The 27,907-nt window shown below is 34.6% G+C and overlaps 1 protein-coding gene across 2 annotated transcripts; it reads right to left on the bottom strand.

Moving 5' to 3' along the window:
• Nucleotides 1–27,907, bottom strand: LOC126834919 (activating transcription factor 3). Of its 2 annotated transcripts, none has more exons than XM_050567145.1 (4): nucleotides 27,785–27,907; nucleotides 6,529–7,035; nucleotides 5,348–5,455; nucleotides 1–1,435 (listed from the first exon to the last, which is right to left on the bottom strand). In XM_050567145.1, the coding sequence occupies exons 2-4, from the start codon at nucleotides 6,925–6,927 to the stop codon at nucleotides 827–829; spliced, it is 1,116 nt and encodes a 371-aa protein (XP_050423102.1). In that variant the 5' UTR covers nucleotides 6,928–7,035; nucleotides 27,785–27,907; the 3' UTR covers nucleotides 1–826. The 2 variants fall into 2 exon arrangements, with proteins under 2 accessions (XP_050423102.1, XP_050423101.1); XM_050567144.1 differs by lacking the exon at nucleotides 27,785–27,907 and adding an exon at nucleotides 9,447–9,676.

Here is a 27,907-nt window from a genome sequence, read left to right on the forward strand (position 1 = left end):
TCTTGTAGAGTGAATTGTTGTCATTATGTGCGTTGTATGTATGTTTGTCAAATTAGTATAACATTTATTATGCTATTACAAAGTGCTTGAAGAATTGAATGTGTGAGAGTGGTGGTCGACGACAGCGTGAGAAAACATACAAGTGGTTTGTCCATAAAAATTACTTTTTGTAATTATTTAACTTGAATAACAAATAAATAAAATATAAACGTAATAATAGTAAATAAATAATTAATAATACAAAACAATCCGGTAATAAACAAATAATAACTATTGTTACTGGGTAATAATATGTAAAAAAAAATTATATTATATTTTAAATGAATATAATATTGTTATAATTATTGGTGTCGTAGAACATTACATATTGCTGTGAAACATTAAATTATTTCAATCTTTAATAATATGAAAAACAAATACGGAGTAAAACATATACAAATTATTACACATATTACTGGTCCGTATATAATGTAAACAAATACACTCTATGACAAATTTTAATATTAAGAATGTAATAATTATTTTTTGCGCGTTTCAACCGTAATCACATTTGTCTAGGTAACTATATAGTAATAATTATAGTAAAAAAACATTATTAATATTATATTAAAACAAACTTTAGTATATTTAACGTTTACACCGACCGAATTCAGAGCTGCTCCGTCACAGGCGTTTTTTAAAAATTTAATTTTAAAAGAAAAACATAATAAAATTATAAATCCTAACAATAGTATACAAAAGTATATATATACCTACATATATATATATATATATATATATAATGGAAAAACACAAATTTTCTTCTTTATTAAATCTTAGTCTTTGGTTAACATATACCCTGGTCGTAGTACTGAGCCATGTCGTGGAGACCGTCTTTGAACGTCGAGTACACGTCGTCCACACAACCGTATCCGGTCGCCCCGGTGTACTGCGACAAGTCTGTCCGGTAAGGCGGTTGGCCCGGCGAATAAATGTCGTGTTGATCGCCTTCGGCGCCGTTGAACATGGCGTCCTTGAGGATCAGCGACTCGGTCACCGTGACGGACTGATGTTGGAGATGGGGGATGTGCGGCTGTTGTTGGGGTTGGGCTTGGAGTTGCGGTTGCGGTGGTAGTTGCGGTTGTTGTTGTTGTAGTTGTGGTTGGGGTGGGACTTGGAGTTGTGGTTGTTGTGGTTGGTGTTGGGGTTGGGGTTGATGGCCGTAAGGGTCGGTGGCTCCGTATGCCCCCACTACTTGGTGTCCCAAGTCCGGAGACGACACCGTTGCCGGGTTGGCGTACTCCTGTTGTTGTTGTTGTTGTTGTTGTCGTTGTTGTTGATGTCTCTTGGCGCACGGATGCACCGTCAGCATTTTCATCAGCTGGTTGCGCTGCGTCTCCAGCTCTTGGATCTGGGTCTTCAGGTCGTAGTTCTTGGTCTCCAGCACTTCGGACTCCTGCGGGCACGACAAAAAGAACCAGTGTTATATGTATATATATATTGGCTCATAGGTGGGCACAGGACAACATAATACCGAGTGATTCTTTTAACGCCCTACACAAGTTTAGTCTTAAAATGATTACAATTTTTTTGTTGTTGAAAATATTTTTATTTATGTTATAGTACAATATTAGACGGTATACAAAAATGTTATCTTATTTAGCATTAGCTAGAGCTTTATAAACGTTTGAAACTTAAATGGTAACATATAGATTTAATTGAATTTTTAAATTAAGAACAATTTACTGAAAAAATTGACTGCTCGATAATCAGTTTTGAATAATTTTATTTTTAAAGTTATTTAAGTTTAAAATTTAGGACGGGCTGTGGAGTGCAGTTGAGAAATGCGCGCAGATAAAAATAACTCTACTCTCCACCATTCCTCTTGTAGAAAAACTACGAAATATCATTTATTTTAAGAGAAAACTGGTGTAGGGCGTTATAAGAATCACCCAATATATAGCTAGCTTAATAAAGGGTCGAACTTTGAACGTTCCCTTAAAAACAAAAGCTGTTGCTCTGAAGTGTTCTTTCTATATAGTAGTGAAAATTATAGTTCCATTTTCGACTTATAATATATTAAAAAACCACTTTTTAGCCACAGTGAAGTGTTTATTAAACAATAAGTGCTAGAAAAGTTTTTTTTTTATATCGGTGACATAGGTTAGGAAGTACTTATTTTTTTTTTTATTGACTTTTATTGAAAAAAATAATGGTTCAACAATTACAATAGTTTATAGGTGTTATAGTTATCACTTGTAAATATAGATGTCAGATGAATAAGGAAAAATCAGGAAGGATACCAATTGAAGACGGGAAAAAGCAACAACGAGACGTCTGGCAATGTCAAGACCTCTGAACCATGGTTGGAAAGAGATAATGGGAGTTATATGCCTATGCCACGAGTTTGGTCGGAGGGAGGAGATCAGAAGGAAGGATTTTTTTAAAGGACAAAAATAATAGTAGAATTTAGCGGGAAATACAAGGTGGTCGGTTCGCTTGTTTCCAGCAGTACCCACATGACTAAATGGAAATGGACATATTATACTGATTTTTGAAACCATTATATAGCTATACTAATATGTGTAAAACTATTTTTACTCATAACTGTTAATTATTTAAAACCGAGAAAAGTCATGTTGAAGGCTCGTGGAAGACACTAAGACATTAAGGCGATTAACAAATTGCACTCGAGATTATTTTTTAGACAAATAAAATAAAAACTAGCGTTGTAAACTTGCGCAGTCATAATAGTATACAGGCGGGTTTGACTGACTTATGCACATAAAGGGTGCTCGGTGTTAAGCGCAAAGAGGGAGGAAGACGATCTGGCGCTGGTCAGATAAGAGCTAATAATATGTATTTAATAATAATATTATTGTTGGTATAACAAAAAGAAACTAAGCGTGCCGTTGTCGATCAATTCAAAGTAGTATACAATATTATTATTAATACTGTCCTTGCATATTATGGTGGGCATTCAATTAAAGTCACGTTTTTCTTAAGTTAAATCATAATTACATATCTAATAATTTATTTAGATTGTTTTTTTTAGTGTAAATTTTTCTATAAAGTCTATAAAGAGTTTTTTAGAGTCAGACCATCTTAAGGGTTTTATCACGTTTTGTACGTTAACAAAATAATTATTTGGCGAAATGACACAATAGTTTGGTAGTGTTTAGTTTTTCTGAAGTGGGCCCAAAACTAAAAAAAAACCGGCAATCGTTTGTCGCAAAAACACTATCGCGTGCTTGTGTACTTTCTATACTTAAAAAAACAATCGAGTTTCGACTATAGTTGAACAAACTCCAACTATTATTATTCCAACCGCTTTGCCGCCTATGTGGTTCCGAGAAAAACGCTATCTTCTTCTTCACATCGAGTCCTTGGACTTATCGGCGCGCATTAAGTTTTACAACGGGAAATTGCTATTTACACACGCCAGTAATATTAAATAAAAAAAACACAAAGCCTTTTTTTTTTTAAAAGACACTCATATGCTGCATCGTTTAATTACCGATTTAATTATATGCAAGATCAATGCAAAACGTTCTAAACGTTAAAGAACATCGCAAGGTCTTAACTGACAACTTACAAGTGTGCACTGAACACACACACACAATATAATATATTATTATCATTGATACGTCGTAGTTGGTCAAAGTTCTGTCTAATGTACTTCTCAAATAATATTATTATGTTAAGAACGCGTATCCGTCCGTGGAATGCCGGGCTTTAACGTTATTTTTTTTGTCACACAACACAATTTTTTACTGCCCGCCGAGTGTGTGATGAATGTGAGTCTGTGTAATTTTTTACACGCCGTCTACTTGCGGCGTTTATGACTTTTAATGTCAAACTATAAAAAAAAAAACACCCGTTCATTAATGACGGTGTCCGACGCGGATACAACGGGAAGTTGGCATATATTATAAAATTGTACAAACGACAATAGGCGGTTGTCGTGAAAATATATTCGCATCTTATCATTAAATAATTATTGTATAGGTTTTTTTTTTATTTTCCGTTTTAACAACAACGTTGTAATTAGTAATTACTAGGAAGCGGCATTAGCGAATAATACTGTACGAATATACATATAGTTGTATTATTATTCTATCTTGTTTGCCGACAACGTCAGTATCTATATAGTTGCTAACTAAACTCCACACACGTTTCACTGCTCAAGTACACATTGGCGATTAATATGTTCAGTGCCAATTTTCGAAAAAAATTCACTTTGCATTACACTAGCACCTTCGCGGACTACGGTAGACATTTTGAACGGTACGCTGGTCGAATAAAAAAATGCTCAACCGACGAAGAGAGTTTGGCCGTTTATGTTCAATTGATTCTTCTTCTTCGCCTTACCAATAGAAATAAACGTTTACTATTAACCTACTACCGATTAACGCTGGAGTTTCAAGATTTCCGTCCTGGCATGTCTTGAATTCTCCCGTTTTTTTTTATGTTTATGTGGTTAGGTTAGGTTAGGTCTAGTTAGGTTATTACATAATTTGATGGGGTTACAAAAAAATGTGTTTAATTTAGGCGGCGCCTCTTAGTTACTCGAGACATTGCTTTTTGGGCACAGGTTTTACTTACTTTTCCCAAATGCCTGATAATTTAATTTATATAAAAAAAAATGAATAACATTCGGCATCGAAGGTTTAAATAAAACGGTGCATTTATCACATTTATAACTGTTCACACTTATACACTCATTTAGTCACTGTTTAATGATTCCATTTATTTTTATTTTCAAATTGAATGTTAAGTAAAGTGATGACATTAAATGCATTTTCATTGTGTACCCAAAGTTTGAAAAATAGTTGTTCTATTCTTTCTAGTGCACGCGATTGTAACAATAGTGTATCATACGTTAAAAAAAATATGCAATTTTATTTTCTTAAAAATTTATCCGGTGGACGTTTGGACCAACACGAGCTTTATCATAATATGCCTCTGGAGAATAGATTTTCTTTTGTTCCCTACTCAGATTGCGCTAACGTTGTCGATTGTATCGCATATGTATATACATATATATATTATAGGAAGACAAGAATATATGACTGCACATTATTATACCCATTGGATCGCGGCTTTCGATCTGCCCCGTGATAAACGGCCGACGTACAAACGCCTATCACGCATTCTATTTCTATTTTGTGGGTCCGCCGCGTAGGAGTCGGTCGTTCGGTTTGCATAAATCCAGAATGTCACATGGATAATGTGCACGAGCACGTGGCAGTAGTATAGGGTTGGCAACCGGCCAAGGGTTTTCATAAGAATAGTGTAATAAATACACGGTTTATAGTGTAATAATAATAATAATAATAATAATAAGACAATGGCCGCGCGAACTCACTTGTACCAGGTTGACGGTTTTTTCTCGTTTCTTCAGCCGACACTTTGTGGCGGCTATCTTGTTCCTTTCTCTCCGCCGCCTTCTCCGTTCCTCGTCTTCCGCAGTGAGCTACAATAAAAACACACAAGTTCACATTAATAACACACTACCACGGAATCCGGTTACACTATACACTATGCACCTAATACTTATCGCGTTGGTATTTGACAATACTGTGAACGATTGCATTGGCAACAGTTATTATAATATTAATGCAATAAGGAGTTTTAACTGGGTTATCAAGGGGATTGAAAGCTGACGGGATTTATATAGGCAATATAGAAGAAAAAAAGGGTATTTAATAAATTTGTATTCATTTTGTGGTTTAAATGAAACCGTTTTTGACGAAGCAAAAAAACCCGAAGCGAGAAAATGTAATCTTCAAACTTCAATTTGGATAAACTCCCTGTTAGGGTGACTTGACTTTGATTTCTGGAAAAAAGCTCATCCTATAATTTTTCATTTATACACATTTTATTAGGCAAGATCGGTTCATAAAAAAATTTAATTTAATTTAAAAAAACTCCAATTTTCTAATGGAAGAGTTTTATATATTCTTTTATTGCAAAAAAGCTGAGCTGTTGAATGGCTGGAGATAGAGCTTGCGGTGCACGAATAGGGTTAGATCTGGATGATCAAAGTTAAAATTATTTATTTTAAATAAGCCCGTCAAAACAAAAACAAAATCGTAGTACTCGGGTAAAAGATATTATAACAAATATAATATAATCTTATACATGATATTATAATGATTTTTGTTCTGTACAAAATAAAGGTTTGGTCAAATCATTTATCGAGCTATCCATTTTGGATACAAGACCTTTTTAACCCCCACACACATCAATTTCGACATTGTCGTTTAGGTATTTTCGTTTTTCTTGCAAATTATGTCTCTTTCTCAATGCCAACAATCACTTTCATACATCACCGTTTGGCCGTTTTGTACGATTTCCCTTTCAATCTGAATATGACATTTTTCCTATTAGGTTAGGTTATGACACTATTCTCTTGCATGGCCTACCCCCCCCCCCCCATCCCGTAAAAAAAGGTTGATTGAATGGGATTGATTTCGATTTCGTATAGGATTGGCTTGTAATAGTTGAAACAAGGGTATTAGGGGATGTACTGCGGGGGTAACTCACCCCTTCGCCGTGCGAGGATACGCCCTCGTCGTCGTCGTCGTCCCCGTGAGATTCCTCGCATTGCCGGCGCTTCTTGGTCGAACTGCCGGCCGACACGGTGCTGGCCGGCGACGTGGCCGCGGTCTGGTCGATGGCGTTCCTCTGCTTCGACCGGATGGCCAACTTGAGTTCTTCCTTGATGAGAAGACTCGAACAAATGCTTTGCATCCGGGGCGGAGACGCCGGCGAACACGAACCGGAAGAGTCCTCGGAGGCCGGCGAACCGGCGTACCTGTCGAAGGGGTTCATCATGGATATGATGGAGTTGATCACGTCCGGGGTGTTGGGCACCTGAGTAGTACAACCGGCCACGGTGCTGACCGCCGACTGCTGCTGACTGCTGGTAGTCGAATACATCATGTCGGCACAACGGTATTCAAAACTGAGATCTGGTAAATGCGTCGTCGGTAGAAATGTGGTCGAGGTAAAATGTAAGTATACGTGTTATCACACACACACACAACGGTCCTGAAACCACAACGAGAAAAACCAAATCCATTAAAAACCATTAGTCTGACATAAAAAAAAAGAACATATTATACGATAACTGTTAATTATTGTTGTATTGGATTTAAAGTACACCACCGCAGTTTGGTGTTTAGAGGAGAAACGAACGCCACCATTAGTTTAGGTACAATATGTGATTAGTACACTATTATAGAACGATGCGGAAACGGGCGGTGGCCATGTCGCATCATACAAAATAAGAGATTATGTTTTTTCAAGAAAATTGTTAGTTATTTATTGAATTTTTTTTTCTCCTCGGGTAATACGCCGTACTCGAACACTCCTATCAGTCAGCTCGCTGTGTTATGCTGGTTTTCCCCTCCCATTTTATAAACCACACAAGGGATATTCTGAATACATAATGCGTTTTAAATGTCATCAAAAACAAGACGGCAATATTATTAGCAATCTTTGCGCGCCTTGAGTTTGTGTGTTTCTCGGTAGGTACCTACAGTACGGTGAATGTATTTTTGTACCGTCACTTATTATTCATTACATTTGGGCATCGGCTCTTCTACAAAAAAACACCCATTCAATCATTTAAAATTGTGAATACACAAGTATTTCGAAGAATACTGCTCGTTTGGAGTTTACGTCGAGGTTAAGATTATCGCTGTACACTTATACACTATACTTATACTTAGTATATATAATTTACAAGTCTATGACATGTGAATTACAAACAATTATAATATACTGTGCGCGTTCATAAATCTGAAACGACACTATATACGGTATATAAAGTTGAACCGTTAAAACCATTGATCATTACCAGAACCCCATAATACCTCACCTGAGATTGTCCGGGAAATATGAGTGGTTTAAAAAAAAAATAATAATAATAAATCTAATGCGTTTCGAGAGCGAGTGCGAACAATATGCGCATAACAGTTGTGAACAGAGTGAGCGACACATTGTATTGTAATATTATATTATATATTATGAAAATACGAAATAAAAATATAAAACAGACTTACCTACCGCTCCCTAATGGCCACGCCTACGACTATTCGCATGACAAACTTAACCAACGACGGTGCTCATCAATCAAACCGTTTATGTGTGTGTGTGTACTTAACTTTTGTCACCTGGTTTGTGTTTACCAAACACAAAACAATATTCGTGATATCATTGAAATAGGTATAATAATACTGTAACGTCGTCGGTCGTAGGTATTATATTATTCTACTTCCATTAGGCCAGTGTCTAAGGCCATCGCCGGTCGAATGTGTGTAGTAATATACGTGCATAATATCATCTATACGCGCTGTAACGACACAAATGTGAATTTATTGTGTTTCGGGAGGAAAGCCAAAAACGGCGTGCAATTGAAACGTATAAATCACTCGCCATTGGTATATAATATGGTCGGCCTGGGGGATATCGAATTTCAAGGAAAGTATTATTTAAAAAAGGGTTCGCTATCCAAAAAGGATAGGCACATAATGTTGTAAAAAATGTTGTTGCGTAGTTTGTAGTTTTAGATTTATTGTTATCCTATAAGGTGTTATGCGCATATTAACAATGATATTATGATATTTCACTGAGATAGCTGCGTATCGATCACCAGTAGTGCTAATAAATCATCATAGGATAAAGTGGGGTGATGTTGTGTTGTAAACGCGAACGGAGCGATTATAAATATAATGATTATAATTTTCATCGAACAAGTGAACATGTGACGCCCAAGTGTAGGGTAATAAGTTTTCAGTTAATATTATATGCTTAATGTGTGGAGGGGTGAGAGTAAAATGGAAAAAAAATAAATATATCCAATGGTAAACGTTGTAATGATAATGATTAAACATGTAAAACAAATTGTAGTACATAGGAGAATAACGTGGAGCTTTGTAGAGGTTAATCATTTTTCATTTTCGGGATAACCGTTAATTTATTTGAAAGACGTCCGATTGTTTAATAGCGATAATTAATCACTCGGTTAGGTCTCTCACTCTCTCTCTCTCGAAGGGTTCGGTTGTCTATACGCGATGGCGATAAGACGTCCAGGAAGAATGTAAGTCACGGCCTCGTTACCAGTAATCATGTCTGATTAATATATATTTAAATAAATCAACACCGCGGTTTCATTCATTAATTACCGCCACGGTATATATAACGCACTAATATAACCGGTATTGTGAATATCACTTGTGTTAATATTTGATATGAATATATAATTATTAATTACACGTTTCATTAACTGTGATGTTGAAAATAAAATTAAAACGATAATATCAGGAAACGACTAAAGCATAATGTTATGTCATACATAATATACTACGGTCCAGACGGTTTGTCTGGCTTGTCCACAAGCGGTTTTATTACTATTATTTTTTTTTTTTGAAAATCTTAAAATAAAAATGAATGTATACCTGCGGCGCATTAGACTGCGTGCGACCGAAGGCCGGAAGTCCGGTAACTGGTATGGGAAAATGCGTTGCGGCCACGGTGTACACGATACAAACATAGTATTATACTTCTGACGGCCGACCGACCGTGTGTTATTATAAAATAGCAGCGAGTTTGTTTATTTTGAAGACCACTCGAATTGATAACGCGCAAGACGGTGTAAACAGAGATTAGAGAGGCATCTGCTCTCGACGAGGTGTTTACAATGATTTCCCGACAATGCAATTCGTTTGAATTATTGCTCTGGCACAATATGCGTTTATCAGATAATAGAAAAGTGCATATTATGTTTGTTAAATATCACATATCACTGTACTATAATCATAATAAATTATACCTAGTATAGTAAGCGTTCCGTGGAGTAGACGAACAATTATTATTATTATTATTTTAATAGTATATTATATTATAATCCTTCGTCTAGTGTCTTCGAACCCCGATGACGTTTTGTCTTTGACATAGGTGTATATATAACCTGCAACGGGTAATCTTGCCGGATATTATACACCGGCAGGGTCTTATATTGCGGCGCGTTTGGCAGTGTCCAATCTCCAAATGGACTTCTTCCAGGAGTGCACAAAATCGCACACATTATGAAGGCTTGCCATTAACTCGACGAATATCAAGTGTTCAATATCGGTGATAAACGTCAGATTTCTGATTCTGAGAGAAAAAAGTAACTAGCAAATTAACTCGCGCGTTTAAGTTTAAAAATTAATATATGTATATGTATATTATGTGCCAATGTGTGTGTGTTTTTTTTCCTATTCCCCGGCAGCCTCTCGGTTTCCGGTCAGCTACATCATATTATTATTATTACTATGCATGTACAGTAGACGCCATTAAACCGTTAATAATTACACGCAGTTTGATATGCATGTATATTATACAGAGCTGTAGGCAGCTGTCCGTATGTCCTACAACGCAGCTAAAGTAGACGAAGGGATATATACCATCACCACCATATGCTGCGGTTTGCTCGACAAGCGCCCGGGCGCCTGTTTAATTCGCTTTTTTATTCCTGGAACGAATGGGATAAAAAACCACATATAGGAGGCCGTGTGACCGTATGAGTGTGTTTGTGTGTTTTTTTTTTAACTATTATTTATTTATCTCTTGACACTTATTATGTGACAAAGTGCCGCCGGTTTTACGACGGCGACAATTGCACACGTGCACTTTATAAGAAACATATTATACCTCCTCGCTCATCCGAAACCGCGAACGACCGTTTGTATTAATTTCGGCGAGGGATATATTATTTTTGCCTTGAGACGTTTTGGATTTGGTTTTAAATATGTATTTCGCAACGCAAACCCGTTCGGATCAATACCTCTATTCAAATTGGTTACGACTTATATGTTCACCTATTATTATTATTATAGTCTTAGATATAGCGTGAAACCCATATAAGAAATACCACACCCACACCCAGACTCTGATATTGTATTATTTTTTTTTATGAAGGAAGCCGCATGTAGTAGACGTTATGGCTAATTAGTGTCTATCAGCTATGTTATCTCCCACGAATAGTTATGGCGCCTTTCAAAACCTAGCGCTACTAATACACGGCCGTACACTTGTAATGTCAATAATCAACGAGTGTTTAATAATCGAAAAAAAACAGTCTACTTGTCTTGGAGTAAACGCTGATACAGATACAAGCTCTGTGGTCTAAACTAAAAACATTTAAAACACTGGCATTGACCAAAAATAACAGTTTTAAAAAAGAAATGTACACAAATTGTCTGTAATGATGTCTATAACGTATAGGTGGTCTTGAGAAACAATTCTCTAATTTCCATAAGAAAAATTACAAATGTGCATACATAAGCTTTATGCCGGTCATTATTAACTAATTTATTTTATCGAAAACGGCATATATTATACCTATATTTCCCAATGCAGGACCTCGACTGGCTACTGCGCCTTAATGTCGTGTGAATACATTTTTCGATGTCATTTTATGTTTTCATAATAACATGGTAGGTAGATACCACTTACCAGGTAATCGTGCAAGTTAACTATAGTATGACAAACGAGACGTAATGTATGTTTGAATTATAGCGTTGAACTTTAAACTTGCAACAATGCCCATTGTAGCTCATATGTATATAACATGCATGCACTGTTAATTATAATTATCACTATGGTATAATGATTTAGTATTTCGAAGGCCGATTGTGGAGAGTAGGACGTACAGGTTACAACATGCACTTTACCGGTAAATTACAGATAACAAAATAAATTAATAATTGATCCAACACAATTACATGTCTGCTGGAAATACATACTTTTAACCGGTGTGGTGATTTTTTTCTCATTAACATTCAGTTGTAATTTATCATTTTTGTCTTAAAAAATATTTACCTTAAGTAGTACTACTAAAACGGATGATAAAAATTTAAAAACAAATTACAAATTTAACGCAAATCACTTTAAACGACAAATAATTCGAATTTTGTACATAATACAGTAGGGTAAGAAGAACATACTTAATGTATAGTCGGGCTAATGCGGGCTATGATTAATATTGTTAAAAGTTATTGATAGAACTATGCAACGAAAGCCGAAGGGTTCATTAAAGAGAAAACCGTACAGATGTGAACCTTTGCGTGTCTATGGTTAGTAATATTGTCAATTATTGTAAATACACTTTAGTTCTATCACAGTTATCAGTTTTTCGAATAACAACAGCTTCTACAAACTTTAAAAAAAAATTGTCTTCATGAACATGTAATAAAAATACCTGGACTCGTTTCATAAATTGCGAAATACCAACATAAGTAGGTATTAATAAAGTTTCATTGAATCGAAAATCCATGGAGGAAAATAAAAAACATTGTTTCTCAATAATGTACCTATTCAAATTAAAAAAAAAATAAAAACTCAAGTGTGTTAATGTATCGACACCATAATAAAAATACTAAAATATTGGCAAAAACAGCTGTCGTTTAGTGTACTTTATTACAAACCATGTTCCTAAGACATAAACTATTGTTTTATTATTTGTTTAAATTAATACGACCTTTGTGGACCATAAGCACTGGATAATCTGCGGAACCAACTTGAACCTATCGTTTGGTGAACGACTTGTTAAGTTTGATCAACACCGCCGAGTATGTGAAAAATGAAAAATACATCCAATTTTCAATGAACAAAATATATCAACTACAAAATAACGCAATCATTTATAACCCGTTATTATACAGGCTAATAACTTTGATGTTGAAACCTATTATTTGTAGTATTTAGGTACACTTATATAATACATGTATATACGTCTAATATTATATATGGTACTCGTCGCTATGAGTTCCCATCCGCCTTATCAGCTGTCCAACTAAAATATGTTAGGTAACCAAAATTCTTATCAACACTCGACACTCGACAAAGAAATAAACTACAAGCGGCACACAAACAAAAGCTTGCTCGAAATGTATTTGAATGTATTCTCAAACAACGGTTTAAGTACATCACACGAAGTGCCCTTTCTAATTCCGACGACAATATAACATCACATCTTTAACCTACACAATAATATAAAACCAGATCGTAACGATCGTATCAATTTTATGTACAAACCGAATAGTCAATACTGTTTTGTAAAATATGTAAATATAAATGTACTCCAAAACGGATACAAAGGTCGACACGAGGGATTCGTAGTGCTCAACTCATACGGTTGTGTTTATGTGCTTCGAGTGTCGAGACTCGAGTAGGTATCATAAAAAACACAAGATGGATGCGTTTTTCGCGTTTTACCGCCGACCTTAACGTCAACTATGTTATTATAACAATAATATTATTTAGACCATCGAATATTAATAATAATAATTCTTATTACCTACACGAGTCTTTTGATCTTATCGCGCGACTGGAGAAACAATATTGTAATCACAATAGTAATAAACTGTTTTTTATTTGTATTTTTTTATTATTATTATTATTTTAAACGTGTCAAAGCCGTACCGTGATGCTCCCACGCATCTCGCACGGACAATACAACTGCAGCCGTGTGACCCGAATATCGCACAAAAAAATAAATAAAAAACACTTAGGTACTACTAACATACATAAATATCGTTTGTGTTCATATTATTCCTTCTTCTTCTGAACACAAGTCGTGTGTGTGTGAATAGTCACGAGATGCCGTGTTGTCCTTGGACCTTCATAATAAAGCGACCAACCGCAACACGCCAGAGACGACGGTTTATTGCGAAAAAAATGTTCATTACCGACCGTATTGCCTATTAATTTCCAAGCGGCCAAATCGGTGCTCACGAACAACAGGAGTCTGAAAAAGCTCTAAGGACAAGCCACATACAAGAGACCACCACCGTGTAATAATAACAATATGTATGTGTTTTTTGTGGTGCCGCCGCGTAGTCGGGACGGAGAGGCGTTGGATAATTTCGGTTCCATTAGTCTTAAAAAAAAATAAATAAACTCACCCCGACCAGCGATTAGACGACAAGATATTTTTTTGGGGGTTTTTAAGGGAAACACTACCGTGCGCACTTAACGACTGTGCGATAACAACGAGACAGGTTTTTTTTTTTTAGGTTGACCGATAGTGGCACAAAAAGAACGAAGACCATTGTATTGTCCTAATGGATCTCCCTCTCTCTCTCTGAGGAGGAGTTTGAGTTTAAAGATTTGAAGAAAAAAAAACAACGTTCACGGCAATGACGATTTTGGCAAACTTTAGTATACTTACGCACAAGGAAACGGTTCGCAAAACCGCCGACCGTTACACTGTGTAATTTTGTGATTATTTCCCAAGTGGTTTTTTTTACTGTTTGCCCAAACACAACGTTAATGTTATTACGGCGGGCGAAGGTTGGATATTCTCGCCAGGCTAGTGATAAAATAAAATTAACGAATTCGTAAAAATATTACTATTATAAATCCGTCAAAACAAGCTGCACAATATGTTAGAAAAATTGTCCAGAAATCGTCTTTATCGCATATCATACACTGTATTGGAAAATGTTGCTCAATTCCTTAAGGATTTTGTGATATTTGTTGATTGTTTTTTTTCTTCAAGTTTAAGTATCATTGCTATACTGTAGTTTTTTTTTTTTGAGACCAAATCGATAAACATCTTACACATAAGAACGCATAGTAGGTACATATTTTATTAGCCATTGATAAAATAAAATAAAAAACAAGTTTTTTTTTAATATACCTGTCTTTATAGTAAATGGAAAACCTTGGAGGTCGGCGATAAAAACTGGAATTTTTTATGATTTTATGGTTTTATTTTTTCTGAACTGCGGCATAAAAGAAGAATACAAAAGCACATTTATAATATTAATTAGAATGATTATAATAACATTACCACCGCGGGATAATCTGGGTCAATGTGTGCTCTGTGTTGTGCCAAATTTAAAACAATTTTTTTCTTCTTCAAAAGATAATGTGCGAAAAAGTCGACTTAGCGGAATAGCGCGCGTTTTATATTCAAGTCAAAACTGTCTAAATGGAAATTATTATTGTTTATACACAACAGCTATGATTGATACTAACCTAATTGAATATTCTAGACAAAGGTTGTTGTACCTACTCTATAAACGCATAATAATTAATTATTAAAATAGTATAGGTACAACGTTATCTGCAATTAAAGATAAATTTGCATTCTCTTTGTTAGTTTTCCATTAGGCACCTTATCTCCGCGTAGGAAGTTTATTGATTACCAAAATAATTGCATTAACGATATTTTAATAGTATGCATTACGTTATGGCAACAAAAAAAAAATAAATATAATATATTATTATAATAATTTGCGATTATCCGATACATGTTAATGGTCGTTCGCCTAGCGCCTGATTTTTCCTTATAATTTCTAATAAATTTAGTTATAAAATTTAAGCTGGCACGTTGTCTGTGTAAATACAGCAAGATGATTCACCTGCATGGCGTGCTCGTCTCGAGTCATAATGATTTTGTGTTAAAAATGTTTTGAATACAAATGTTTTAAGAAAATGTTGGTTATGAAAGAAGTAAAGGACGTCTCGTCACTGGAAGGGAGACTTCTTGTGTAAGTTAAACGAGAACCCGCTGTTTGAAACGAGAATATGGTCTATAAGACGACTTTGGAACCTCCTCCGGTGACTTTGGTAGACAACCAGTTTGAAAATAATTACTGTTGTTGTAGTTTGATGCGAATATATGTTTTAATGGTCGTGCAACATGTGGATTTAGAGCGCCCATCGTGTAAAAATAACTCTATACTCTCTTCACCTCTAAACCGCCTTCACGTATCAAATACTTTGTAACGTAACACATATAATTTTACCGAACTGGTTGCCGTTTTGCTAAAATTAGCTAGCCCATAAATGTATCCGTTTGGTCTACATAGGATATCAATAGATTTGACTAATATGAGGTTACTGATTTTAACTGTTTTTGTACAAATTACAAGATGAGACGTGCAATTTTGAACCTAATTAATTGTATTATTTTTTGTGGCCTATGTTAGAGGAGTTATTATATTATTATAAACCTAAGCGCACGTTTTGTTCTACGCCCCAATTACACCACAACTGACACAATCACACGTTTATAGTTTTCACTATTATTTTTATTACAAGAAGTACAGTCGAAATTTGCGGACCTTTTTTGGCACTACGGTGCCAAGTGTTACCTACACGTCGAACAATACGGATCTATATATGGGCTGGTGCAACGATAGAGAGACCACCATACATCCGTAGCCGTTGTAACGACCAACAGCAGCTGCTATTGTTTATATGTATTGCACATAATATTGAAACGTATTATATCATAATATATTGTATTATAATCGGTCGATTTGCATTCGCAGAACGACGCGTCGGGTTGGTAACCCACTCGATAAGTCAACGTTATAGTAAAAAAAAAATTTAAAAAAAATAAAAAATACTAAGACAATATTTCGGGATCAACGCTGTCGGATTCTCACGGTCGTTTGTGCAGTGTAATAGTATTGAAATTTCACCAGATAGCAATCGTTCCGAAAGCCGAAATGTATGGTTCACACATGCTCCGATTTAAAGTCCAATGATGATACAAATTTTTCATATAAATATATATATTAAATAATAATAAACGTATAGACCGACTGAATAATAATAATTATGTTATACCGACGGTGCAGCACTTGGAATCCGTCCAAAAAAACACCAAAGCAACGTCGACTCGGTAATACGGTCACAGCTGAACATCTTGTCAGAGGACCGCCTTTGCCTGTCTCTGAGAAGTTGGGTTTTAAACCCAAAAAAATCCTATGGGAAACCGTATTGAACAACAACAACAACTATTATTCTAGAAAATGTTTTTGGGTATTTTTTACCGGACAACCAAACGTCCTAGTACAAACTATTAGGTATGTACAACAGGTGCACTGCGTTATCCGTTGCAAATGTCCTCGTAGGCACTGTTACTATCGCGTCACGATCCGACAGTAAAGATAAATAAGAAAAAAAAGCACAAACGGTTTTCCTTAATATGCAACTTAATATACACCAGTAGTGCGATATTGATAAATCCAGGGTTCGACAATAGTTGTGGACATTTTTTTGAAAAAGTTACACGAACAAGTGTTCTTTTGAGAACGGTTTTAAAAATTACACAAAAACTAATGCTTAAATATTGTGTTAAAACATATGAGAAGGGAGAGAATAATATTAGTCGTGGGACTTTTATTTAAACACACCACAGCGGTTGTAATAGAATTGTTAAAAAGTCTCAGAAATAATATGTGCTTCAACTGGAACAGTTTTTATTCGATTCTGTTTTGTAGAAGCTTTAAAACGATTAGCCGCTAATGGTCGGCACGATTCGCCAATCGTCGAGGCAGAGCTATGTACGTCAAACGCTTACATCGACGACGACGACGACCCATTAAGACCTCGCCTTTAACCTGTAATAACGACACAGACAATAAAATCCTCAAACGGTGTCATCGTTCCTAATCACGGGCTGCGACCAAACGACAATAAAAAAAAACTAAAGAGAAAACATACATAACACCAACAACAATCATTATTGCCAAAGTACCACCAATATAATGCACTGTAACCGGTATACGGGATGTCTGTCGTGGACACAGCTGTTTTGTTGTATGCAAAACATGGATAAGTCATTATGTATAATATGTATTCGGTGAAAATGGCGGCGCCAAAAATCCATTACAAGTGATGTAATTGTAGGCAGGAGGTGTATTTACACACTTACAACAACCCATTTTGAGCGCCACGCGTCAAGACGTTTTAAAGATGATGCTAATTGCATGCCAGTTTATCGAAAATTATAGGCAACAGTCGCTTGTGTGTACCGAAATAATTGTTAAACCGATTTTAATAGTATTTAACAAATAATAATAAAAAAAAATTACTCAAATTCTAAACTTTTCTAACGCGCCCGACGAATTCATTGTGTTTTTAGCCAAACCAAAAAAATATCATAAGCCATTAGAATAGAAATGTTTTTCTTTATTTCAATTTTTCATGCAAAATTTCACGGATTTAGGTCTGAAAATTAAACCAATGGAACCATAACATAACTATTTTCCCTAAAATCAGTAGTCAAACTTTATTATTATTATAGACCCCCCCCCCCTTAAAAAAAGGAGGAAACTCGACTCTACTGCACTGGTCTTGTCTAAAATATAATCTATCTTAATGTAAATCTTGTGTGTCAAATCTCGGGCCGATATAATTTATTATTTTGAAATCGAGAAGGACAATTGTGGTTTTTTTTTTATTACTAAAAATTGTGCAGCTATGAAAATATATATTTCTGGAACACTTTGAAAACAGAGTACCGTTTACTATAGTAATCCGTTTTATTTTTTAAAAAGATTTTTTGTTTACAAAAAACGTGGGTGCCCCACAATGTATTTTGTATGCACATCGTTGTCGCGTGCAGTTCGTGCTAATTGCCCGCGTACACACGGTCATTATTACAAAGGCGTCCGGTTCCTTGTGTGCGTTTTTCAAATACAATAATAATTATCTTGATATTTTTTCTCGGTTTCTTTTTCTGTTATCCTCCAACGCGTTACCGGGAAGTCGTCGGTTTTTTTTTTTTTACTCTAAAACAATCGCGGTTATCGAATCGATACGACACGTATTTCACTATAAAACAATATCTCTACAGTTCATAACACAGTACTATTGTACACCGCGTAGGTATACTCACTATACAGGCGACAACAGCTATGTTGTGCTATATAATATTGTTAATATAGGCATTTAGGTGTTTTAGTGGGCATGTGCGCTAAACGCATTGGCCAAACGACGGTTGAAAAAAAAAAAATTCACACCGGATGCTTCGAGACACATTTTGGGGGCGACTTGGCTGAAATTCCTGAGCTTAACAGGACGACCGACCATTAGCCGGAAACAACACTGCTGTGGATGTCGTCGGCCGCCGATGATAACAGAATATTATCGTTGAGTATACATAACAATATATAGGTATTGTAACATATACTCAAATGATATTATCTAGACGATGGCGGCGGCCGATTTGAACACACACACACACACACGATACGATTTTTTTCTTAACGAGTAGGTAAAACATGAAATTTGAAATAACATTGCGGCCTTGAAGTTTTCTATATTAGTTTTCGGCCATACTTATAACACCGGCAATTAGGACCGTTGCATATTGAAAAAGCCACCTACACTTTACAGTTATACATAGGTACTAAAAGACAACGTTGTTCATACTCGTTGTGTATAATATTGTTATGAAAATAGCGTTACAGGTAAACGAATAGCGTAGAAATTTAATATTAATTTATTCTTAAACGGTGGACACGGTCAAAAGTTATCGTCAATTCCTTAAGGTTTTCAAAACACATCTATTCCACAAGGGACCCGAAGAAGTGTACAAGGAAGACATTTTTAGCAACAAGACAAAAATACTTATCGAGTATTTTTTTAAAAATATTTAAACCTCTGAATAATCACACTGAAAAGTCCACTTACCAACTTACTGGAAAAACTTTGTAATTTGAGTGATTGAAAATGTTTATTTGTAGTTAATTTTTACTGTTAATTAATTCGTATAGTTGTTTTTAACAATGTATCGTACCATACGATTAGCTGTTATTGTGGTATTGACTTCAACGAACCTAAGAAAAATACATGTTTAGTTTTGTCAGTCTATTCGAGACAAGCGTCAAAAGGTGAAGAACTGAATATAATGTAACGTCGAAGAAACCATTAGTACTGTGATAAATATTTTTAAAAAAAAGCACCTTTTTTAATGAGGAGTACTTTTTTTGTCCTATTACCATTACTACACAATGTATACACTTAGGTTTGAGTGTACTATAGGCGGCACAGGGCGATTGGATTTTGAGCAACCTCTTGGTTTGGACAAGTTATTTTTTTAAGACATTATAATACTATGTTATTTGGACGTATAAAATGGCTAAAAAGCGGACACGTTATGGGTATGGACCGCGCATCCTGTATAATCGAACAAGCGCTGTAAAACAACACATAATAAAACTTGTTTGCGTGTAACACACTATTTCCCACGCGTCCTAAAACCAACAGAAAAATGTGTGAGTGCAGCCAAAATGTTGTGGAATGAAGATACAATATAGAGCGTTGTCTTTAAGGAGACCCGAAAAAAAATGTTCAGAGCCAGACTGCTTGGCGTTGGGTGTACAGCTGGTCCGTGTGCAGTAATACGCGGTGTACACTATGCGCACTCGCTTTGTAATTAATTATATAATATTATGTACACAAGAAACACAACGTAATGATATATTATTGTAGTCAAATAGTCAGAACTTCGATATAGCAATACGCATAGAATATTATGTAGTTTATCTTGTGCACGCTCCAGTTGTGTAGCACAGGTATCTTTACATTAACCTGCCGTTATTGTTTAATAGACAAACGCGCAATTCGAGTCTACATAATAACATGTGAAAGGTCTGTCAATACTCGATTTAGAAACGTTATCATTCGCCATTTGAATCCAAGCCAAACGTGGTTTATTAAAAATATCACTCTCCGTGTGGTTTACATTATACAACACAAATTAAAAAAATATATATATATGTTTCTACTAAGTAAAAACTAAAATCGTTGACGTTTTTGATCAAGTAGACAGTTGACACATAATAATAGTGAAATAATATGACAATCAACGGGACTAAGAGAGAGAGATAAAGAATAGAAACTAAAGTATGCGAAGACGGTCAACGCCTTTGCTTGTAGCCAGCGACTACAATATACAAACCGTTATGGCAAAAACAAAAATCTAGTTCTACATATTAAACAAGATCCCGTACAATCCAGTGATATTACTTCCTATGACGTTGACTGATAATATACACGAAATGACATTTTATCCTTTAATAACCCGTTGTGTAACAGGAAATAAGGAAAACATCTTAACATTCAAAGACGTCACATCAAGTCGCGTTAATGATATTATTATTTTCTTTTTATAAAACTAAACATGTTTTTATCGACCCGTACGACTTTTTATTTAATCAATGACAAATTTATTATGTCCAACGAAACGAGCTAAACATCATAGTATACAATTCCACTTTTTATGGAATTTCCTTCAAAGTTTTGAAAATGCCAGTTTCTTACGAAAACATAAACAAAATAAATGATTACGAACACAAGTGCATATTAACTTACCAAACAGATACAGAAGAAAATATATTTTATTTTTAAAACACCAGTAAGAAACTATAATGTAATAGTTGAATGAAATAACCACTTAAGCATTCAAAAATGCTGTACTTGCCTAGACATATATGAAAGGATATTTTTATTGTCACGTCAAGCATTATTAGTTTAAATATATAATTTAATAAAAAAAGCAAAAGTATAAAAAATTTGAAAATATAATAATATTTGTGTTTTTCTTTATATTTAAACTTTATAAAAACAGGTGTTGGTCGTTATTAGATTAAGTTTTATTTTTATAATCACTACGCAACAAATGAATTAAAGCAAAACGCTTTGTGCCAAAAATCCAGTGTTTTTTTCAGTTTTGACAAAACATAACAGCTACTGAAAAGAGATGGCTCGCTGCAATCTATGAGTATAATTTAGTTGTTTTTTCCATACATTTTTAGCACCGCATCGTGCAGTCAATGTTTGTTGAGCCAATGATTTTTTTTAGATAAAGCCTAACAGAAAATTGAGTAATTAGTAAATTACATGATACGGAATATTGAAAAACATTTTGTGTAACATATACTTAATGATTGTAACGCCTAATTTTTATTTGGACACCATTCATATTGACATCATGTTTCGAGTTTTAATTTCAATTTTCGGCTCGGGTGGAAAACTACCTAACCTAATTATTTTATAGAACACAATAATTGTCAACTTCAATTGAACACTTCCCACCATTTGGATCGCGTGATGTCAAGGTGTTACAGGAGACGTTCAATAAAAAAACACAAATTTTCGTTATTCATAAAAAAACAAATCAAGCAATAATTGTACTTATCTCATATGTTTACCCAAGGCCGGGTACCCCACCCGACCGTTTGTGTTTATTATGCAATATTAATATATATCTTTTTTTTTGTTATCAATTAATTTATATTTTTTTTGTACAGAAAGGCTGATTAGTAGATATATAATATCTTTGTGTACAACTTACAGTCAGAACTTAAAATTATGTAAGTCGATTGCTATTATGATACGGCGGTGCTGTACAAATATGATAATAATATAATTCATAATACAAATAATGTGTAGGTATGATGTACGTTTATGACACTTTAGGTTATATTATTATTTCAAGTCTAATCACGCGAAGCTGCTACCGGCTGAATCCGTTTGTGTTTGGAACAGCGTTTGTGAATATTCTACTTAATGGCCTCGTTTATTTACGACCGCCGTCGTTACATTAATAATTATTATTATCGTTAGACGTTGTTACAAAGTAAATGATTATACAAACAGTGTGTGGGGTGTGGGGAGGGAGGGACTACGGCACTGTAGGCTGTTTAACTCTTGGGATATAGCTTTGTTTCGAAGATGCCACACGGTAGTAATATTATTATTCAGTTTCACTCATCGCCACAGAGAGAGAGAGAGAGAGAGAGAGAGAGAGAGAAAAACCTCGAGTACCTGTGTATTTTTTTCTTAGATTCATCACAACAAAAATACAAATTTCCCCGGTAAATAATCCAATAGACAACATTTACAAAAAAAAAGCAATAATAATAACGATTATAGGATATAGGAGAGCAGGCTACCGCCTTGAAAAGGACAATAATTATTGTCCTTAAACATAGCTGTTGCTCCTCTGATAACGTTGGTTTTACTCACTCCGGGCGATCATAAAATACGGTATTTTAGTAGCAACAAACGTTATAGGTACGACATGTGTACCTAGATAATAATATTATACTCATGTGTGGTCCCGCACCCTCGATGGACGTTAATCCCGAAAGCGCTAGATTTACATACGCGTTTTTATGGGTGATAAAAAATTAATAAAAAATAATTCCAATAGGAATTTACGACCAACGGGTCGCAATCGATACCCGGAGTAAACCGATCCGGTGATTATTTAAACCTTGTTTGCGTTTAGGATCTTTGTGTGTGTGTGTGTATGCTGTGTTTGGTGAAAAATATAAAACCATTAATATATTTTGTTGGACAATAAAAAATCAAACTGCACCCGAATTCATAAGGTCGTAAAAACTGTTGGCAATCGATTGATGATGTATATTTTTATGACGCTTTGGAAAAAATTATAATATTATTATATTCACGAGGAGTCAATAGTTAGTTTAGAGCGAATTAAGGTGTATGCACATTTATATTAAACATACCCACCGATAAACGTAAAGATTAAATAATGTACGGAAAAAACATTCCTAGACTTATACTACTTCAATTTGGTTTTGTTTTATATTAATTTGCAATAATTAGTGGTGGTAACTTATTTGCCAAAGTCCCTCTAAATATCAATAACTCTGTAAGCATCTCCGCAGTCACTAAATGTTTAACGATTAAACAACTACATACCTACATCAGTTGTGAAATCAGCGAGGGAGGAGGTGAATGGTTATTACCTAATTACTGACGTACACATACCATTGTAAAACCAATACACCTTCTCAGCTAATTATTCATAAATAATATATTTCATAATTAATGCCTACTTATAATATTTCAGTTATGCATTAGGTTAAAAAAATGGCATGAAGGTATAAATATATTATTTATATAATAATAAATAGTTCATATTATTATGTAAAAATCATATGTACATTGATCTAAGCGTTTTCGTGATAACGTTACAAGCGAAGTATAAGTATAGAACTTACTTATCAAGATACCTACTAAAAAAACTGATAAAATTTGTATATTAGTATCATGTTTTTCAAAAGTAATTTACTTTTCATTAAACGAACAAACAAACAGTTAAGCATAATATATATTTTATATCATTTTGAATACAGTTTAATCGTACATAATATATTTGTTTAAAGTACAATTAATTACTTTTATCTTATCTAGTCTAAACAGAGTTTATTGTTCAAAACGGGTCGGGAAACATCCTTGGGAACGGTTTTTGTGTATTTTGTACTCACATAGGTAAGTATTATTTTTGAAAATTATAGAGATAACGCCTCAACACGCGCAATAGGCGATTTCATAGCAATGTATCAGCAGAAAAAGCGGTTATTGAATTTACACGAATTTATGATATTATATTATAGTCAACGAATACCTTATTATTATTATCTAATCGGATTCATGTCAGTGTAATGTCTACAGTCTAACGTAGTAAGACAATAATATAGCTGTGGGTAATGAGATTTGAACGGTGAGGCTGATAATTAGGAGGTAAGCAGTAATGTGTAACATGGTTTTTCAATGACCGACTGTAAGAAAATCAGAAATAGTCTACAGCATAATAAAAACAAAGAATAACCTTCTAAATTGAGCTGCATAATGCAGGTGGATGATCTACAGTATTGTGCAGCTCAATTTATGAAACCAACAATTAAACCGAACGGTTAAAAGCTCTTTTCTCCAGATAGGTATTATAGAAATCTGACACGTCAAGGATCAGTTAAGGTCCTAGTAGTCAATAATTATTGCGTATACGCCTATAAAATAATAATTGCTGTGCACAAAACACAAACGGAATTTTGGTTTTTCTACTTAAGTACGTTTTCGAGTGTGGCAATTATCCATTTTAAGCGGTTCATTTTGTATGATAAGTCACGATAGTGGACGGTCCACCGTAGAACTATTATTAATCAAGTTTTTTTTTTAAATGGTACTCATGGCTTAAATATTGCACATGCCCACTTTATTATATTGTCAATTCACAAAATGACAGCGTAAGGGTAGGTTCATCATTGTTCTTTTTTGATAAAATATATATACTTAATACCTTTAAAAAATTAATTAATTTTATTCGCTGACCTAAGTAAATTTAAGTCACAATCGTACAGCAATCAATGGCGCGGGCCAATAGCTAAAAAATACAGACAAGAAGAAGCCCGATAGACGCGACAGTCAAAGGGTTGATGCCTTTCAAACTCTTACAATTTGTAATCTTTAAACTGCGGGTTATCTGTTTGATACCGATTTGTTTGTGGGTAAATTTCCGGTGTAGTCACTTTTACAGCCGTTATCGGTTACAAATTACAATTATTGATATTCAAACGCTCATGCAATTAGATCAGAAAGAAAAAAATGATAACGTTACATACATACCTGATAAAATGAAGCTATATACAGTTATGTATTACTACTATGTAGGTGCTCGGGACGTGGCGCTTATGAAATTTTATCCAATAAAAACATTTAAGGTTGTTTTACTCGTTAAGTGTACTTGGATGCGACACAATATTATAGAGCGTGTTGTAAATACCGTTTCTAAAAATCTATCGTTGTGGTTTGTTTAATTTTCTATGTAAAACCTCAAAATTTCTCCAATACACTCCGGAACTATATTATATTATTATAGGTTCCAATCGAAATACAAACACGGTTATCTCCTCGGCTCTTATATTATATGTAGATATAAGTGACTCGTGCAAGAAGATGGGGCCGGAGTTTGTAGTGTTGACCAAACAACAACAGGATAACATTATTATTGTGGTGGAGCGATAACAGCGCCAAGTCTCGTTTACACCGTGCGTGGGCGTTATATTGTAAACACAAGGTGCAATTTTATGTGCGACCAATAAAAGACGGTGTTTAACAGATCAAATTTAAATGTGGGGGGCGCTCTATGTGCGTCTGTGGGCTTTGTCCCCCCCCCCCGCCAAACATCACAAACTTTTAATGTTTAGGAAAAAAAATTAAAACACTAGGTACGAATAAGAAATACTACTCGCCTTGCATTGCATAACGTTTGTTATTGTTTATACTCTTTTCGGGTACGGGCATATATAATAAGTGTATGTAAGATAAGACATATCATATCGTCTCATTGCCCTGTCGAGTTCTAACGAAAGGTGTCACCTTTGAGGACCTGAAGTGATTATGGTATTTTTTTTTCTCGACGATACGACTGTTATTATTATTATTGATAATTTTTTTTTTTTTTTGGTCCGAAAATATTAGATAATGATGCTGCGGTGACTAATTATTGTACAATTCTATATAATATATGTATAAAAAACTAAAATCGATTATAACTCACGCGTTTAGATAATGGTTTTCCGCGTGACCTACGGACATACCGAGTAGTTTTAATTTTTATGAATTAAAAAAAAAAAATTATAAATAATAACTTAAAATTAAAATCAGAAAGTCGACTAAAATTGATATCCAGTTCAGCGATGTTGAAAAGGTTTGCTATTGTTTTTTTTTTTCAAGCAGAAGCTATTTATTTTATCCAGTTACAACTTGAATACGCATATTGTATCAATGTAAGAGAGCCTAATTGTGACCATTATTTGAAAAACTGATGTTTTGTGATGTCAGTTTTAAAATACAAATACTTAGTTATTTGTGATTTATCAACATAATGAGTTTTTTCCCCCGACAACTTTAGCTTTGAATGAACTGTCACGAATTAAATAATAAGGCTAAGTATTTTTTAATATTGCTGAACAGCAAAATATTTAATTGATACCGATCATTCAATGCGTTCCCATGGGTGATCTATCTTATTTTCTTTAATTCATTGTTGTCAATCCATTGTTTTAGAATCGATGGTGAAACTAAGCGAGTAGGCAGTAGATTAGAATCAAAAATCACATGATCCAAAAACCACATTTTTTAGAAAACGCAAAAACCAATTAAAATGTATATTTGTTTTCGTACTAATCACAACTTTCAAGGCTTAATCTAGACCGGTTTTGAAACAAACTAATAACACATTCGGAACCAGCGTCAAAAATCCTACATGGTATTGTTGGCAACTCATTTTCTTATTTTTTGGGTTTTTTAATTACAAAGATGTATTAAAAAAAAAAAGTAAATCCAAAAAGTTGCCGTAGTATATAAAATAGTTTTTAAGATAATATTGCATTCGTTATTGGACTTTGGATTGATACGATTCCCATCATAGGTCAAGACGTGTACACATTTCAGTGTACGAATAAACGGACAATTTGATGATTCATTTTGTTTGTTTTTTTTTATCAAAATACCAATCTTCCTTTATGCCTTTTGCTCGGTACCATTTAGACATTTATGTATATATTTATACACACCCTGATCACCCCCAGTAAATATGCCACTGCCCTCTATGAAGGAAATAACCCAAACGAAACATAATCTATATATACACTATTTGGCAGTGGCGTATTTACAAGGGGTGGTCAAGCTGTGCTTATCAATCCCCCCAGTTTTTTTCTAAATAAATAATTACCTATTAAAAATGTATTTATTTAATACAAAAATATTATAATCATATAGATGTACAAACGAAATGTCACAAAAAACCTAACATTTTATTAAATTATCAATCTATTGTAATTATATCTAACTAAACATGTTTTGATAACATTTCAAAAATGTACCTACTTGAAATGCATTTTGTCTCGTTGAGAATTGAAACAAACAAACCGTGTACAATATAACAATTAACTCTTATGGGGGGTCAGACCATAAGGGCAACACTCATACAAGGGGAATAGGGTGCAATATTTATTTTTGCATATCATCCCCTAGAAGACAGTTACGCGCCATTGATAGGAGGGAGCCGGGGGGGGCACGTTTCGCGTGTACAAAATCAATGTCAAGGGTAGGTAAATTATTTAAATATCATTTTTTTTAAATAATTAATATTATATTGTGTACATGCCTACGCGGAAACACTCACCTTCTGTGAAAACTGTGGCGGGAATCGCGACGGTGGGTCGGGCAACACACGCATGGATCAGTCGGCGGGACACACACACAACGCACGCCGTCTGCGGACCATTGCGGAACTGCACTGGCCGCC

Source organism: Adelges cooleyi, unplaced genomic scaffold, assembly GCF_023614345.1.
Source record: "Adelges cooleyi isolate 19-005CV unplaced genomic scaffold, UGA_ACOO_1.1 ACOO_flye_CR_arks_rails_tigmint_CR_PRNA_21, whole genome shotgun sequence".
Classification (NCBI taxonomy): domain Eukaryota; kingdom Metazoa; phylum Arthropoda; class Insecta; order Hemiptera; family Adelgidae; genus Adelges; species Adelges cooleyi.

Bases quoted from the DNA above. Each gene is read 5' to 3' on its own strand.
- LOC126834919 (XM_050567145.1), bottom strand. From the start codon at position 6,927: ATGATGTATTCGACTACCAGCAGTCAGCAGCAGTCGGCGGTCAGCACC. The intron at 5,456-6,528 runs GTGAGTTACCCC...TTTTTATTGTAG, and splicing joins TATCCTCGCACGGCGAAGGG to CTCACTGCGGAAGACGAGGA. The intron at 1,436-5,347 runs GTGAGTTCGCGC...TCGTGCCCGCAG, and splicing joins AAACCGTCAACCTGGTACAA to GAGTCCGAAGTGCTGGAGAC.